Raw genomic sequence first — 15253 nt, forward strand, 5'->3', positions numbered from 1 at the left:
TAAAAACCTTCTAATAGAAGTCGAAAAAAAACTTGTGGCTCATGGACAAACTTCCGGAATAAGACGAAAGAAACTTCTGGAAGAAGTTTAATAGTACTTCCTGGTGAATATGAAAGAAACTTCCTGGAGACACTGGCAGAAACAACTTCCTAAGGTAGATTGTGAGAAATTTCTGGAGAAAGTCGGATGCCAGAGCGCTTACGGAACAGTCGAAAGAAACAAGGACATAGTTCCGGAAGAAAGAGACTCCTGGGGAATGTTCTTATGATCCATAAAATTCTCCTGATATTCATGAAACATCCCTGAAGACCCCGCAATGCTCTTGAAGTTTTGGGAACATTCCTGAAATGCACTAAAAAATATCCCATAACTCCTCGGAACTCCTTAAAAGTTCTTGCAATTTTCCTGTTTTGGAGTTCTCTGATCAACCTCGAAGAACAAGGAACTTCTCTGATTATAATGAGACTACGGGAACTTAGGACCTAATGCAATGTTCAGCTTGAATTATCCGAGGAGTAAGCAGACAGAAAAATCGATGAACTTCGATTAAATGTTGTGGTACCTTGAGTACTCGCTAGTTACATACATACATACATACATACATACATACATACATTTATTTGTACAACATCACATTTAAGATAAGACATAATCAACAATAGTACGCCACAATACTCGGTTTGCGGCTGCCGCTCTCCATCCTCGGTCATGCCCAACGCAAGATCACGCTCTACTTGGTCCGCCCACCGTGCTCTCTGCGCTCCACGCCTTCTTGTGCCAACCGGATCAGTAGCGAACACAAACTTTGCAGGGTTGTTGCCGGCATTCTTGCAACATACCCTGCCCACCGCATCCTTCCGGCTTTGGCCACCTTCTGGATGCTGGGTTCGCCGTACAGTGCAGCGAGCTCGTGGTTTATTCTTCGCCGCCACTCACCGTTCTCCTGCACACCGCGGAAGATCGTCCTTAGTCCTCGAGCATAGTCCATGTCTCGTGTCCATAGAGGACCACCAGTCTTATTAGCGTTCTGTACATGGTACATTTGGTGCGGGGGTGAATCTTTTTTGACCGTAGTTTCTTCTGGAGCCCGTAGTAGGCACGACTTCCACTGATGATGCGCCTTCGTATTTCACGACTCACATTGTTGTCAGCCGTCAGTAAGGATCCAAGGTTAACGAATTCCTCCACTACCTCGAAAGTATCCCCGTCTATCGTGACATTACTTCCTAGACGAATCCTGTCATGTTCTGTTCCGCCTACTAGCATGTTCTTTGTTTTTGACGCACTCATCACCAGTCCGACCTTTGCTGCTTCGTGTTTCAGGCGGGTATATAGTTCTGCCACCGTTCCAAATGTTCTTGCGATAATGTCCATGTCGTCCGCAAAGCACACAGATTGACCGGATTTCGTGAAAATCGGACCCCGGCTGTTTAGCCCGGCTCGTCGCATTACACCTTCTAGAGCGATGTTGAAGAGTAGGCATGAGAGTCCATCACCTTGTCGCAGTCCCCGGCGAGATTCGAATGAACTGGATAGTTCACCCGAAACCCTTACGCAGTTTTGCACACCGTCCATCGTTGCTTTGATCAGTCTGATCAGCTTCCCAGGAAAGTCGTTCTCGTCCATGATTTTCCAAAGCTCTGTGCGGTCGATACTGTCGTATGTCGTCTTAAAGTCGATGAACAAATGATGCGTTAGGACCTGGTATTCACGGCATTTCTGGAGGGTTTGCCGTACGGTGAAGATCTGGTCCGTTGTCGATCGGCCGTCAATGAAGCCGGCTTGATAACTTCCCACGAACTCGGTCATTTTAGGTGATAGACGACGGAAGATGATCTGGGATAGCACTTTGTAGGCGGCATTCAAAATGGTGATCGCTCTGAAGTTCTCACATTCCAAATGGTCGCCTTTCTTGTGAAAGGGGCAGATTACCCCCTCCTTCCACTCCTCCGGTAGCTGTTCTGTTTCCCAGATCCTGACTATCATCCGGTGCAGTCCAACTTTTCTGGACCCATCTTGATGAGTTCGGCTGCGATACCATCCTTACCAGCTGCTTTGTTGTTTTTGAGCTGCTGAATGGCATCCTTAACTTCCCGCAGCGTGAGAGTTGGGTCAGTTCCGTCCTCTGCTGCACTGACGTAGTCGTTTCCTCCATTGTGCTGGTTTCCCGTGCCTACGTTCTCCTCGCCATTCAGGTGCGCATCGAAGTGCTGTTTCCACCTTTCAATCACCTCACGTCCGTCCGTCAAGAGGCTCCCGTCCTTATCCTTGCACATTTCGGCTCGCGGCACGAAGCCGTTGCGGGATGCGTTGAGCTTCTGGTAGAACTTCCGTGTTTCTTGGGAACGGCACAGCAGTTCCATTTCCTCGCACTCCTTTTCTTCCAGGCGGCGTTTTTTTCTGCTGAAAGATGCGGGTCTGCTGTGTCCGCTTCTGTTTATACCGTTCCACGTTCTGTCGGGTTCCATGCTGCAGCATTACCGCCCGCGCTGCGTTCTTCTCCTCCAAAATCGCTCTGCACTCCTCGTCGAGCCATTCATTCCGTCGACTTCTTTCCACGTACCCGATGGTGCTTTCGGCTGCGTCGGTGATGGCTGCTTTCACTGTACTCCAGCAGTCCTCTAGAGGGGGTACATCGAGCTCGCCCTCCTCTGGCAACGCTGCCCCGAGATTCTGCGGTTATGCTAAGGCGACATCCGGTTGCTTCAGTCGCTCTAGGTTGTACCGTGGCGGGTGTCGATACCGTACATTGTTGATGACGGAAAGTTTTGGGCGCAGTTTGACCATCACCAGGTAGTGGTCAGAGTCGATGTTAGCGCTACGATAGGTCCTGACGTCGATAATGTCGGAAAAGTGCCGTCCATCAATCAGAACGTGGTCGATTTGCGATTCCGTCTGCTGTGGTGATCTCCAGGTGTAACGATAGGGGAGGCTGTGTTGGAAGAAGGTGCTACGTATGGCCATGTTCTTGGAGGCGGCGAAATCGATGAGTCGTAGGCCGTTCCCGTTCGTCAGCTGGTGGGTGCTGAACTTTCCAATCGTCGGTCTGAATTCCTCAGCCTGGCTCCTATGATGATCTAGACGTCGTGGCTTGGGCAGCGATCGTACTCGCGGTCTAGCTGCGCGTAAAATGCGTCCTTGTCATCCATCATCAGTGCTTCCGGAGTGAGGGCTGTGCACGTTGATTATGCTAAAGTTAAAGAATCGGCCCTTGATCCTCAACCTGCACATTCTTTCGTCGATCGGCCACCAGCCGATCACGCGCTTCTGCATTTCGCCCATCACGATGAAAGCTGTGCCCAGCTCGCGTGTGTTGCCGCAACTCTGGTAGATGGTATGATTACCTCTAAACGTTCGCACCATGGATCCTGTCCAGCACACCTCCTGCAGCGCTACGATGCCGAATCCACGGTCCTTCAGTAGATTGGCGATTGTTCGGGTGCTCCCGATGAAATTGAGAGATCGACAGTTCCACATGCCGAGTTTCCAATCGCAAGTCCTATTTCGTCGCTGGGGTCGTTGCCGTTGGTCTCGGTTCGTATTCCTCTGGTGCTGATTTTCCGTCGCAATGTTTTTTTACGGCTGGTTCGCAGGGCCTGACACCAACCCCCTAACTTTCCGGAGGACCAGGGTGCACAGTTGTGCTTGGAGTCCTTCACTGGCACTCGGACGTAGAGCAGCCGCCCCTAACATGGGGAACAGACGCTGTTGTGAGCCGCTCCTCCTGGAGAACAGACGCTCAGGCTTGCCGAAGCAAACCGCCCCCCCCCCCCTCCCTTCCCTGTCACCCTATGACCAAAGTTCCCACCGGGGTTGGTTACCCGATCTTCCCTAAGGTTGCTCACAGTCCCCGGCCGGTACCACGGGGAGGTAGGGATAGGATTTGCTGGGAAGAGGCTAGTGATCTCAATGGGATCTGTATTGCGCATTACCCAGCATTTACTCGCGAGTTACACGTTGCAAAAAAGCAACTCAGAGTAAAGATGTCTCTCCCCTTGGTCTCAACTATCGATATGCACCATTTCAACATATTTGGTTCGCAGTACTTCTGAATATTAAAGTTTTAAGTAGGCTAATCCCAAAACTGTACCGATAAATCTCGAATACTTGATCAACCAGCAACCAAGATGCCAGCAAATTTCATGGACCGCCGAAAAAGTTACAGCTCTTTGATTTTTTTTGCAGAGGGAAAAAATCGCAATGTTATATACTTATGCCTGGAAAAGTAAATACATAGATCCTTTAAAACCGTTTGAATCAAAATGTATCTTTGAAAGAGTTATATTATATCTCATCGAAAATGCATGCAATGTATCATTGAATTGAGTGGTTAGCGTCGTATGTCAATTTATCCTCGAAGTATTCCATAAACCCGCTCATTTGATCTATGATCTGACACTACCTGCACTGCACTAACTGTTATCTGTATTTTACATAGCCACATGCTGTTCAAAATTTCTAATAAATTAAATCATTATCAAAACAAATTGATACTGATTATCCAGTGGAATAATAATTTCAATAATTGCCTTTAATGATGACATCTTAAAGAAAACCAAAGCCAATCGCTCTACTGCCTCCCAAAAACATGTTCGTATTTGTTCGTAAGGTAGTCTACGGATTGTGCAACTCATGAAGTGAAAATTACTCTAAAATCCCTGCAACAACTGTGTGAAATTTAATTGGAGCTGCAAATATCCCACAAACAAACAAAAACTATATGAAACAAACGCAGATGCATTGAATAATTTGCGTTTATTGCTACCTTAAACGATGCGCCCCAAAGCGATGCATAGCCGGAATTGTATTGCGAATGTTGGTGATGCCGGAAAAAATCACCCAGTCCATGAAAGCTGACTGACTGCTCGTCCAATTATGCATGCATAATTGCAATTACGTAAGGCAGAAGAGCTGAGACACTTAAATGTGCGAGATAACAACAGAAACTAGCTGAACAATGATTCCAGAAACTACATTTACACCGTTTGTTTTTTTTTTTCTGCTGGCCTCAACAGTTCATCAACATACAAAAGGTCTTATGTAGGGGATATGATAAAATTTCCACTTCGCATTATAAAGAATTTTGATGAGTCAGAAATTTTAAGCTTGAAGCAGAAAATCAACCATCAGGTGAACGTGCAAATTTTGCCTTGTCCGCGCAGAAATCCGTTTACTTTCGGAAGGTCGATCAAACAACACGATAGAAGCACTACAAATGCGAACTTCGAGTGGCTTCATTCAACGGTTCGATAGTGGCTATTTTGTACACGCGATTGGCATCAACTGATTGGAAAATAAGTACCTTCAAAAGCTGTAACAAATTCAATTTAAAAACTCACCTTAACGGCATATTTGCGCCCGGTGTGCTTGTCCTTGGCACTGTAGACCTCCCCGTAGGTTCCTTCGCCGATCAGATCCAGCAGCTCGAACCGCTCGGCCGGATTGGGCAGCCTCAGGAAGTCCACGTGCTGCGACAGTCCATTGTAGGCCATATTCCTGCCGGGGAACCAAAATACACAAAACGAAAAAAAAAACACACGAACGAATTAGATTTTTACCGATCACTATCCTGGGGAGCAAACATATTCTATGAACTACGACGAGCCCGGGTGGAGCCCTGCAGTCAACTGTTGCGACTGGTTCCTCCTGGGGGAAGAGGAAGTCTTCCAACTTCCAACAGTGGCAACAGTTGAACCCGGTGTTGTTGGTTTTTCAGTGGAACCACTCGCTTGTAGTGAATGGTGAGCATTAGGACGAGGATGACTGTGATGCGATACAAAGTTGAACGCAAAACAACCGGGGACAGTATAATAGGATTAGAACAACGTGGAACACGTTTTCTGCGCCCGTGGATAAGTGAGGGGATGCATTTTTGTGTTCGAGTGAGCATTTATCGATTGCCGATTTTTGTTTTTGACCTTTTTCCAATGCGTACTAATCCACATGCGGAAGAAATCCGCATGTCACTTACCATTACCAGTTCAAGGTACGAAAATTGAATTTCGAATTGAAATTCGACTTGAAATGGATTCTTGATTGCCCAGAAAAATTGGGAAATTTCAAACAAAAGCAGAAAGTCGAATTCGTTGCCTTCAATATGATTTTGCTTTAACAGTTGTACTTTTACTGACTTGCCTTAGTGATGTTTCTTACAAATAGAAGGGGGCATTTTTTGTTGGTGGGTCTTTAAATCACATGCAAATAACCAAAATATCACTAGAATGATTTGAAATCAGATTGAACAGCAATTGTATTTTTTTTAATTGAAACACAATTCTAAAAATAAATTTATTTTGTAAATTAATGTCTGTGATCTTGAATCGGATTTCACACGTCTTGCCGTCTGTGACCGATAGCCATCCATACAAGCTATCTCACCTGTATAAAACATTCCCAATGGATAGATCTCTGCACGATCTGGCTCGACAGTTTGATTACAACATCGTAGAATCAAATTGAATATGAAAAATCGACCCGGCAAGATGAAACTTGCTGATGTCTGTATGTGCGTCTGTGGACACGTTTCATCTAGGCAAGCTTTTTCTCGAAATGGCTTATCCGATTAATATAGTTGATACGTGCGTGTCGTATAACCCCGTTATACGGGGAAGGCTTAATGTTTAGTTTGGGCGTTATCATCTGAAGTGAAATCGTACGTAAATTCGTGGAATGTACGTATTCCAATAAGACAAGCTGGATTTTGTCCCTTCAAATTTGTGCACGGCCGATGAGAACAACCAAAATAAAAACCTCATTAATTTGCTGTAAAATGAGGAAAATTTACGAAAATTTTACTCAATCTAGCAATCCTTGAAAAAGCGCGAAAAAGCTGGAAAACATGAAGCAAATTTACTCACTGCTGAATTTCTGCACTTTTTGCGATGAGTAAACTGCCGGTAATCCCAAGTCAGTCCCAACTGCATTTTTATTCATTTTAAGTTAGCATCATTATTCAGTTATCATTTAAAAAAGATTTACCACTTCCCCGGTGATACCCGATACATGTCCGGGTGTGGCTAACATGGTGCTGGTCACTCATCATGACTCTTATTGATCTTATTTTTTAATTTTCATCTGAATGGAAATGATATATTTTTTTTTTTTTTTTTTTTTTTTTTTTTTTTTTTTTTTTTTTTTTTTTTTGTTATTATAGTCACTTTAACGCTCTTGGGTCATTCGTGACTTGTCCGGGGGTGAGATTTGAACTCGTGACTTTGGCGTGAGAGGTATGGATGCTAACCACTACGCCGGGGTCGCCCCCATATGGAAATGATAGCTTATCACTTCTAATTTCGTAATACTGGATAAGCTCAAAAACATCTTTCTGGAAATGATTGTAAAAGCATCCTGACAGGTTGTGCCATTGCATTAGGAGCAATGGTTCAAAGCAAGTTAGTGAATATCGTCAGTGTGCTGTGAATTTTCATTTTATATTCATTATATTTTTTTACTAATCATTAATTATTCTTTATATTTTTTTACTAATCATTAATTATTCTTTATGCTTCGTAATTTATTCTATATTATGTATGATTTTTTTTTTCTTTATTCATTATTATTTATTCAATATTCGGTAATCTATTTTCCTTATTCATGATCCTGTATTCCTCATTCCTTATTATTTATTTTCCATTTTTTTTATTTTCTATTATTTATTCTCTATTATTTATTATATAGGAGAAATGGCTCTAATGTTGGCCTATGGATCTAAGATAGGGCCCAGCGCTAAAAATCTGCAATTTTTTAATTTTATCTAGATGAACGCGTCATTGGGATGGTAATGGACAATGGATATTTTTGGTAGTTATTGAAAATTTAGTCGATTGCTGAATTTATGTATGGGCCCAAATTAGGGGCATTTAGGCCAACATTACATCCATTTCCTCTATTCTTCATTCCCTGTTTTTTATACTCTATTCGTTTATCTTTTTTATCTTATTATTTTCAATGCTCTATCCCTTTTTCTCTAATCTTTTTTCTTTATTCTTTATCATTATTCTTTATTCTTGATTCTTCATTCTTTATTCTTTATTCTCTATTCTTTATTATTTATTATTTACTATTTATCCATTAGTCTTAATCCTTTATTTTGTATGATTTATTCTTTTTCCTTTATTATTTATTGTTTATTATGAAGTCTTGATTATTTATTCCTTATTTTTATTATTCATTTTTTATTCTTAATTTTTTATTCTTTGTTCTTAATTCTTCATTCTTAGTTATTTATTCTTTATTCTTTATTATTTATTATTTATTCTTTATTTTTTATTAATTATTCTCGTTTCTTTATTCTTTATTTCTTTATTCTTTTCTATTTATTCTTTTTTGTTTATTATTTTTTGTTTACTCTTTTTTGTTTATTCCTAAATCTGTATTCTTTATTTTAAATTCGTTTTTTTTTCATTCTTCATTATTTATTCTTTATTTTTAATTCTTTATTTTTCACCCTTTGTTCTTTATTCTTTATTTTTTATTCTCCATTCTTCATTCTTTATTCTTTATTATTTACTCATTATTAAGTATTTTTTTATTCTTCATTCTTTATTCTTTACTCTTTATTTATTATTATTTATTCTTTATTATTTGTTCTCTATCATTCATTCTTGATTAACTATTCTTGATTCATTATTCTTTATAAATTATTCCTTATTCTTTATTATATATTCTTAAGTCTTTCTTTATTCGTTATTCTTTATTCATTATAAATAATTCTTTATTACTAATTCAGTATGTTTTCTTTTTTTTTTTCTTTTTTTTTTAATTCCCTTTTTTTATTCTTTATTCCTTATTATTTATTATATATTCAATATTCTTTACTCTTTATTCTTTATTCTCTATTGTAATTCTTTACTCCTTATTCTTGATTCTTTTTCTGTGATCATTCTTTGTCATTTTTTTTATTATTTTTTATTCTTCATGCTTAATTCTGCATTTATATTCTTTATATCGTATTCTTGATTATTTATTATTTATTCTTGATTATTTTTTTTTATTCTTAATTTCTTTATTCTTTTATATTTATTCCATATTCCTTATTCTTTATCATTTATTCTTTGTTTTTGTTTATTATTCATTACTTTACATTCCCTACTTTTTCTTAATTATGCTTTATTCTTTTTTCCTCTTCATTATTTATTCTTTTTTATTGATGCTCTATTCATTATTATTTATCGTGTAATCTCTACTATTTTACTTCATTATTTATTCCGTATTCTTTATTCTTCATTCTTCATTCTTCATTCTTCATTCTTCATTCTTCATTCTTCATTCTTCATTCTTCATTCTTCATTCTTCATTCTTCATTCTTCATTCTTCATTCTTCATTCTTTATTCTTTATTATTGATTCTTTATTCTTTATTCTTTATTCTTTATTCTTTATTTTTTATTCTTTATTCTTTATTCTTTATTCTTAATCTTAATTCTTAATTTTTAATTTTTTATTATTTATTATTTATTTTTTAATCTTTATGCTTTATTCTCCATTCTTTATTCTTTATACTTTTTTCTTTATTGTTAATTTTTTATTCTTTGTTCTTTCTTCTTTATTCGTTTTTTTCTTTATTCCTTATTATTTATTATTTATTCTTATTCTTAATTCTTTATTCTTTCTTCTTGATTCTTGATTCTTCATCCAGATTCCAAATTTTTTATTCCTTATTTTAATTAATTTTTACTGTTTTATTTTTTATTATATATTCGTTTTTCCTTATTCTTTATTATATATATATTATTTATTTATATCTCTAGAATAGAGAATTACTTATTCTTTATTCTTGATATTTTATTATTTATTCATGATTCTTATTTCTTTATTTTTATTCATTTATCCTTTAATATATACTCCTTATTCCTTATTATATATTCTTCATTCTTTATTATATCTTTATTCTTTATTTTTGTTCTTTGCTCTTAACTTTATATTCTTTATTCTTTCTTAATTGTTCTTTATTATTTTTTCTTTATTCTTTATTCTGTATTCTTTGTACTTAATTCCTCATTCTTTATTATTTATTCTTCATTCCTAATTATTTATTCGTTTTTTGTTTATTATTTTTTGTGTACTCTTTTTTGTTTATTCTTAAATCTGTATTTTTTATTTTATATTAGTTTTTTTTTCATTATTTTATTTATTCTTTATTTTAAATTCTTTATTTTTTACCCTTTGCTCTTTATTCTTTATTCTTCATACTTCATTTTTTCTTCTTTATTATTAAGTCATTATTAAGTATTTTTTTATTCTTCATTCTTTATTCTTTACACTTTATTTATTATTTTTCATTCTTACTTCTTTGTTCTATATCCTTCATTCTCGATTAACTATTCTTTATTCATTATCCTTTATACATTATTCCTAATTCTTTATTATTTTTTCGTTAGTCTTTCTTTATTCGTTATTCTCTATTCTTTATTATTAATTCATTATGTTTTCTTTTTTTTATTCTTCATTCTTTATTCTTTATTCTTTATTATTAATTCTTAATTCTTGTTTTATTTTTATTCTTTATTCCTTATAATTTATTATCAATTCATTATTATTTACTTTTTATTCTTCATTCTTATTCTTTATTATTTTTCTTTATTCCTTATTCTTGATGCTTTTTCTGTGATAATTCTTTTTTATTCTTTTTTTTTTATTTTTTATTCTTCACGCTAATTTCTTAGTTTTTTATTCTTTATTTCGTATTGATGATTATTTATTATTAATCTTGATTCTTTTTTCTTTATTCTTAATTTCTTTATTCTTTAATATTTATTCCATATGACTGATTCATTATCATTTATTCTTTGTTTTTTGTTCATTATTCTTTACTTAAAATTCCTTATTCTTTCTTAATTATTGTTTATTCTTTTTTTTTTCTCCATTCTTTATTCTTTTTTTATTGATAATCTATTCATTATTATTAATCGTGAGCTCTCTACTATTTTTACTTCATTATTTATTCCTTATACTTTATTCTTAATTCTTCATTCTTCATTCTTCATTCTTTATTCTTTATTCTTCATTCTTCATTCTTCCTTCTTTATTCTTTATTCTTTATTCTATATTCTTTATTATTTATTATTTATTCTTTATTTTTTATTCTTTATTCTTTATTCTTTATTCCTTATTTTTGATTCTTTATTCTTTAGTCTTTATTCTTTATTCTTTATTCTTTATTTTTTATTCTTTATTCTTTATTCTTTATTCTTTATTCTTTATTCTTTATTCTTTATTCTTTATTCTTTATTTTTTTTCTTTTTTATTTATTCTTTATTCCTTTTGCTTTATTCTTTATTCTTTATTCTTTATTCTTTTTTCTTTATACTTTATGTTAAATTCTTTGTTCTTTCTTCTTTATTCGTTATTTTTTCTTTTTTCCTTATTATTTATTATTTATTCGTATTCTTAATTCTTTATTCTTTCTTCTTGATTCTTGATTCTTCATCCAGATCCCAAATTTTTTTATTACTAATATTTTTTGTTTTCATGTTTTCTTTATTTTTAATATTTTATTCTTTATTATATATTCTTAATTATTTATTCTTTATTCTCTATTCTCTATAACTTATTCTTTGTTTTTGATATTTAATTATTTATTCTTGATTCTTATTTCTTTATCCTGTAATATATACTCCTTATTCCTTATTATATATTCCTCATTCTTTATTATATCTTTATTCTTTGTTTTTGTTCTTTGCTCTTAACTTTATATTTTTTATTCTTTCTTAATTGTTCTTTATTCTTTATTATTTATTCTTTATTCTTTGTTTTTAATTCTTCATTCTCCATTATTTATTCTTCATTCTTTATTATTTATTATTTATTCCTTATTTTTAATTCAATATTCTCGTTCCTTTATCCTTCATTTCTTTATTCTTTTTTCTTTATTCCTTTTTTGTTTATTATTTTTTGTTTACTCTTTTTTGTTTATTCTTAAATCCGTATTCTTTATTTATATTAGTTTTTTTTTTCATTCGGCATTGTTTATTCTTCATTTTTATTTCTTTATTTTTCACCCTTTGTTTTTGAACCTTTTTTCTTTATTCTCCATTTTTCATTCATTATTCTTTATTATTTACTCATTATTAAGTATTTTTTTATTCTCATTCCTTATTCTTTACAATTTATTCATTATTTTTTATTCTCACTTCTTTGTTCTCTATCCTTCATTCTTGATTAACTATTCTTTATTCATTATTCTTTATAAATTATTCCTTATTCTTTATTATTTTTTCGTTAGTCTTTCTTTATTCGTTATTCTTTATTCTTTATTATTAATTCATTGTGTTTTCTTTTTCTTTATTCTTTATTCTTTATTATTTATTCTTAATTCTTATTTTTTTTTATTTTTCATTCCTTATTCCTTATAATTTATTAACAATTCATTATGCTTTACTCTTTATTCTTTATTCTTATTCTTAATTATTTTTCTTTATTCCTTATTTTTGATGATTTTTCTGTGATTATTCGTTTTTTTTCTTTTTTTTATTTTTTATTCTTCATTCTAATTTCTTCATCTTTTATTCTTTATTTCTTATTCTTGATTATTTATTATAAATTCTTAATTCATTTTTCTTTATTTTTTATTCCTTATTCCTTATTCCTTATTCTTTATTCTGTATTCTTAATTCTTAATTCTTAATTCTCAATTCTTTATTATTTATTATTTATTATTTATTCTTTATTCTCTATTCTTTATTTTTTATTCTTAATGCTTTATTTTTTATTCTTTTTTCTTTATTCATTATTCTTATTTCTTTATTCTTTATTTTTTATTCTGTTTTCTGTATTCTTTATTCTTTATTCCTTATTCTTTATTCTTTATTCTTCTTTTTATTCTTTATTTTTTATTCTTTGTTCTTTCTTCCTTATTCGTTTTTTTTTCTTTATTCCTTATTATTTATTATTTATTCTTATTCTTAATTCTTTATTCTTTCTTTTTCATTCTTGATTCTTAATCCAGATTCCGAAATTTTTATTCCTAATATTTTTTTGTTTTTATGTATTCTTAATTTTTAATATTTTATTCTTTATTCTTTATTCTTTATTTTTTATTATTTTTCTTTATTATTTATTCTTTATTCTTTATTCTTTATTCTTTATTCTTTATTCTTTATTCTTTATTCTTTATTCTTTATTCTTTATTCTTCATGCATTATTCTTCATTCTTTAATCTTTATTCTTCTTTCTTAATTTATTTATTTTTTTATTCTTTGTTCTTGCTTCTTTATTCGTTTTTTTTTTCTTTATTCCTTAATATTTATTTTTTATTCTTATTCTTAATTCTTTATTCTTTCTTTTTGATTCTTGATTCTTCATCCAGATTCCGAAATTTTTTATTCCAAATATTTTTTTGTTTTTATGTATTCTTAATGTTTAATATTTTATTCTTTATTATATATTCTTAATTCTTTATTCTTTATTTTCTATTCTCTATTACTTATTCTTTATTCTTGATATTTAATTATTTATTCTTGATTCTTATTTCTTTATTTTTATTTCTTTATCCTTTAATATATACTCCTTATTCCTTATTATATATTCCTCATTCGTTATTATATCTTTATTCTTTGTTTTTGTTCTTTGCTCTTAACTTTATATTCTTTATTTTTTCCTAATTGTTCGTTATTCTTCATTCTTTATTCATTATTGTTCAGTCTTTTTTATTGATTCATTATTCATTTATATTTATTGTTCACTCTCTATTATTTATACTTTAGATTTTGTTCTTTATCCTCTATTCTTTATTCTTTATTATTTATTATTAACTCTTTATTCTTTTTTTTATTATTTCTTCTTTATTCTTGATTCTTTATTCTTTATTCTCCATTCTTTATTTTTTCGCTGTTCTGTATTCCTTTTTCTTTATTCTCTTTTCCTTATTCTTTATTTTTTATTCTGTTTTCTTTATTCTTTATTCTTTATTCCTTATTCTTTATTCTTTATTCTTCTTTCTTTATTCTTTATTTTTTATTCTTTGTTCTTTCTTCCTTATTCGTTTTTTTTCTTTATTCCTAATTATTTATTATTTATTCTTATTCTTAATTCTTTATTCTTTGTTTTTCATTCTTGATTCTTAATCCAGATTCCGAAATTTTTATTCCTAATATTTTTTTGTTTTTATGTATTCTTAATTTTTAATATTTTATTCTTTATTCTTTATTCTTTATTTTTTATTATTTTTCTTTATTATTTATTCTTTATTCTTTATTCTTTATTCTTTATTCTTTATTCTTTATTCTTTATTCTTTATTCTTTATTCTTCATGCATTATTCTTCATTCTTTAATCTTTATTCTTCTTTCTTAATTTTTTTATTTTTTTATTCTTTGTTCTTTCTTCTTTATTCGTTTTTTTTTTCTTTATTCCTTAATATTTATTTTTTATTCTTATTCTTAATTCTTTATTCTTTCTTTTTGATTCTTGATTCTTCATCCAGATTCCGAAATTTTTTATTCCAAATATTTTTTTGTTTTTATGTATTCTTAATGTTTAATATTTTATTCTTTATTATATATTCTTAATTCTTTATTCTTTATTTTCTATTCTCTATTACTTATTCTTTATTCTTGATATTTAATTATTTATTCTTGATTCTTATTTCTTTATTTTTATTTCTTTATCCTTTAATATATACTCCTTATTCCTTATTATATATTCCTCATTCGTTATTATATCTTTATTCTTTGTTCTTGTTCTTTGCTCTTAACTTTATATTCTTTATTTTTTCCTAATTGTTCGTTATTCTTCATTCTTTATTCATTATTGTTCAGTCTTTTTTATTGATTCATTATTCATTTATATTTATTGTTCATTCTCTATTATTTATACTTTAGATTTTGTTCTTTATCCTCTATTCTTTATTCTTTATTATTTATTATTAACTCTTTATTCTTTTTTTTATTATTTCTTCTTTATTCTTGATTCTTTATTCTTTATTCTCCATTCTTTATTTTTTCGCTGTTCTGTATTCCTTTTTCTTTATTCTCTTTTCCTTATTATTTATTATTTATTATTAATTCTTTATTCTTTATTCTTGACTCTTCATTCTTGATTAGTTAGTCTTTATTCATTATTATTAATTCTTTTTTTTTCGTTATTCTTATTTTTAATTCTTTATTCTTAATGTTTATTCTTTATTCTTTATTCGTTGTTTTTTACTCCTTATTCTTTATTGGTAATTCTTTATTCTCAATTTTTATTCTGAATTTTTTATTCTTTATTTATCAACACACATGGGCCGGGACCAACGGCTTTACTTCCCTTCCGAAG

At 31.3% G+C, this 15253-nt stretch overlaps 1 protein-coding gene across 11 annotated transcripts in view; it reads right to left on the minus strand.

Moving 5' to 3' along the window:
* The window catches only part of LOC135709209 (myosin-IIIb-like), a 340664-nt gene that overhangs the window by 114902 nt on the left and 210509 nt on the right, over nt 1-15253 (minus strand). For 6 of the 11 annotated variants that reach the window (XM_065231440.1, XM_065231442.1, XM_065231437.1 and 3 more), the window contains exons 1-2: nt 5559-5638; nt 5340-5496 (exon numbers count right to left, since the gene is read on the minus strand). In XM_065231440.1, the coding sequence (XP_065087512.1) occupies nt 5340-5496; nt 5559-5584 (183 nt within the window). In that variant the 5' untranslated portion in view covers nt 5585-5638. Of the gene's footprint in view, nt 1-5339; nt 5497-5558; nt 5640-15253 lie in introns of those variants that run through there. The other 5 variants (XM_065231447.1, XM_065231445.1, XM_065231439.1 and 2 more) reach the window with 3 other exon arrangements.

Source organism: Ochlerotatus camptorhynchus, unplaced genomic scaffold (assembly GCF_037179485.1).
Source record: "Ochlerotatus camptorhynchus isolate MF236.1 unplaced genomic scaffold, CSIRO-AGI_Acam_v1.1 ptg000357l, whole genome shotgun sequence".
Lineage (NCBI taxonomy): Eukaryota > Metazoa > Arthropoda > Insecta > Diptera > Culicidae > Ochlerotatus > Ochlerotatus camptorhynchus.